This window comes from Abrus precatorius, unplaced genomic scaffold (assembly GCF_003935025.1).
Source record: "Abrus precatorius isolate BTA unplaced genomic scaffold, Abrus_2018 Scaffold8, whole genome shotgun sequence".
Lineage (NCBI taxonomy): Eukaryota > Viridiplantae > Streptophyta > Magnoliopsida > Fabales > Fabaceae > Abrus > Abrus precatorius.
In genome coordinates this window covers 21,421,641-21,422,937 of record NW_020874428.1, presented here as the reverse complement: position 1 = coordinate 21,422,937, position 1,297 = coordinate 21,421,641, and the positions used below count along the sequence as shown (strand labels likewise).

Below are 1,297 nucleotides of genomic sequence, written 5' to 3'. Positions count from 1 at the left end.
AGTCTTGCCAGCGTATAGGGTATCTCATTGTCCACAACCTTTACCTTCTTTGTTAAAAATATATAATATTTTTAATTTAATAATTAAGGAGATTTATAAAAATAAAGAATAAGGGAATTGGAATGTTTTTCATGACAGATGTGGAATTATTCTTTAATCTTTACAGTGGAGGGAAATAAATACAAAAATAATAATTATTAATCCCTTAAAACCTTGTTTTATATTTTTAATAATGATGTGGTGGTAGCGTTGGGTGGGTGGCAGAGAGAGAAGTAGTAAAGAAAACATACATGGAATTGGAAAACTCGGAGTCGTCGTATCCAGGGTCTGGGAATTGGCACATCCCAATTGATCTGTTCGGTTCCAAAAAACATGCCGGAGTTCTTGGTGGCGTTCTGGCGTTCGCCGATGCATCCGGTAACATAGTCTTCAGGGTGAACCGCCACCCACCCAATCCCAACTCATCGCCCCCTCCAAAGGACAAGAAACTCTTGCTCGATGCCGCAGGCAATACCATCTTCTCAATCTACCGTCACCAAGTTAGTCTCTCTCCTTTTCCTTATTTCTCTAAATTAAAAAATAAAATAATTTTAATTTTTTTATAATTTTGGTTTAGAATGGGTGTTGGAAATGTTATAAGGGGGTCAACGATGGGAACAAGGAGTTGGTGTTTAGAGTGCAAAGGACCCTCAAAACGCTTACTAAAGTTGAATTAGAGGTATATTTCGATGGCGAGAATTCCACCCATGAAGGTTGTGACTTGAAAGTGAAGGGTTCCCCTTTCCAGAAATCATGTTCAATCTATAAAGACGCTGACTTGGTGGCACAGGTATCCAATTCTTAGCTTTATTTAAATGACTTACACATTTTTCATTCATAGTTATTATAATTTATTCTTGGAATTTTACTATATCTTGTTTTACTAGTACATGTAAGCTAAAGCCGAGATTTATACATTGTGACGATTGAGTGTTTAATATTATGATTACATCTCGAACATTATAAGAATACATGAAGCATTGCAATTTACAATTTAGAAAGTGCATTACAGTCTGGCGGATCAAAAACACTGTTTCTGACTAACATATTTTTGTGCAGACTAGCCTGATGTACAAGCTTCACCAAATATATGTCAGTAGGGGTAAATTTCGCCTAACAATTTTCCCTGGGACTATTGACCATGCTCTTATTGTGGCTTTGTTTGTAATATTTTTGAATGGGAGAAAATAATGTCATTAACAGACGGCATGCAATTGCAATTCTTTTTTAATGAGTTATATGAATATGTAACTTAAGC

General features: G+C 35.7%; 1 protein-coding gene across 1 annotated transcript; it reads left to right on the top strand.

The window, feature by feature from the left end:
* The first annotated feature begins 265 nt into the window (after positions 1 to 265).
* Positions 266 to 1,297, top strand: LOC113848316 (protein LURP-one-related 7). Its single transcript, XM_027477778.1, has 3 exons — positions 266 to 539; positions 617 to 829; positions 1,099 to 1,297. Exons 1-3 carry the CDS (start codon positions 291 to 293, stop codon positions 1,228 to 1,230), a joined length of 594 nt encoding a protein of 197 aa, XP_027333579.1. The 5' UTR covers positions 266 to 290; the 3' UTR covers positions 1,231 to 1,297.

Excerpts from the sequence above, each read along its gene's own strand:
- LOC113848316 (XM_027477778.1), top strand. The coding sequence starts at position 291 with ATGGAATTGGAAAACTCGGAGTCGTCGTATCCAGGGTCTGGGAATTGG. Across the intron at positions 540-616 it reads TCTCAATCTACCGTCACCAA|AATGGGTGTTGGAAATGTTA; the intron begins GTTAGTCTCTCT and ends ATTTTGGTTTAG. Across the intron at positions 830-1,098 it reads ACGCTGACTTGGTGGCACAG|ACTAGCCTGATGTACAAGCT; the intron begins GTATCCAATTCT and ends ATTTTTGTGCAG.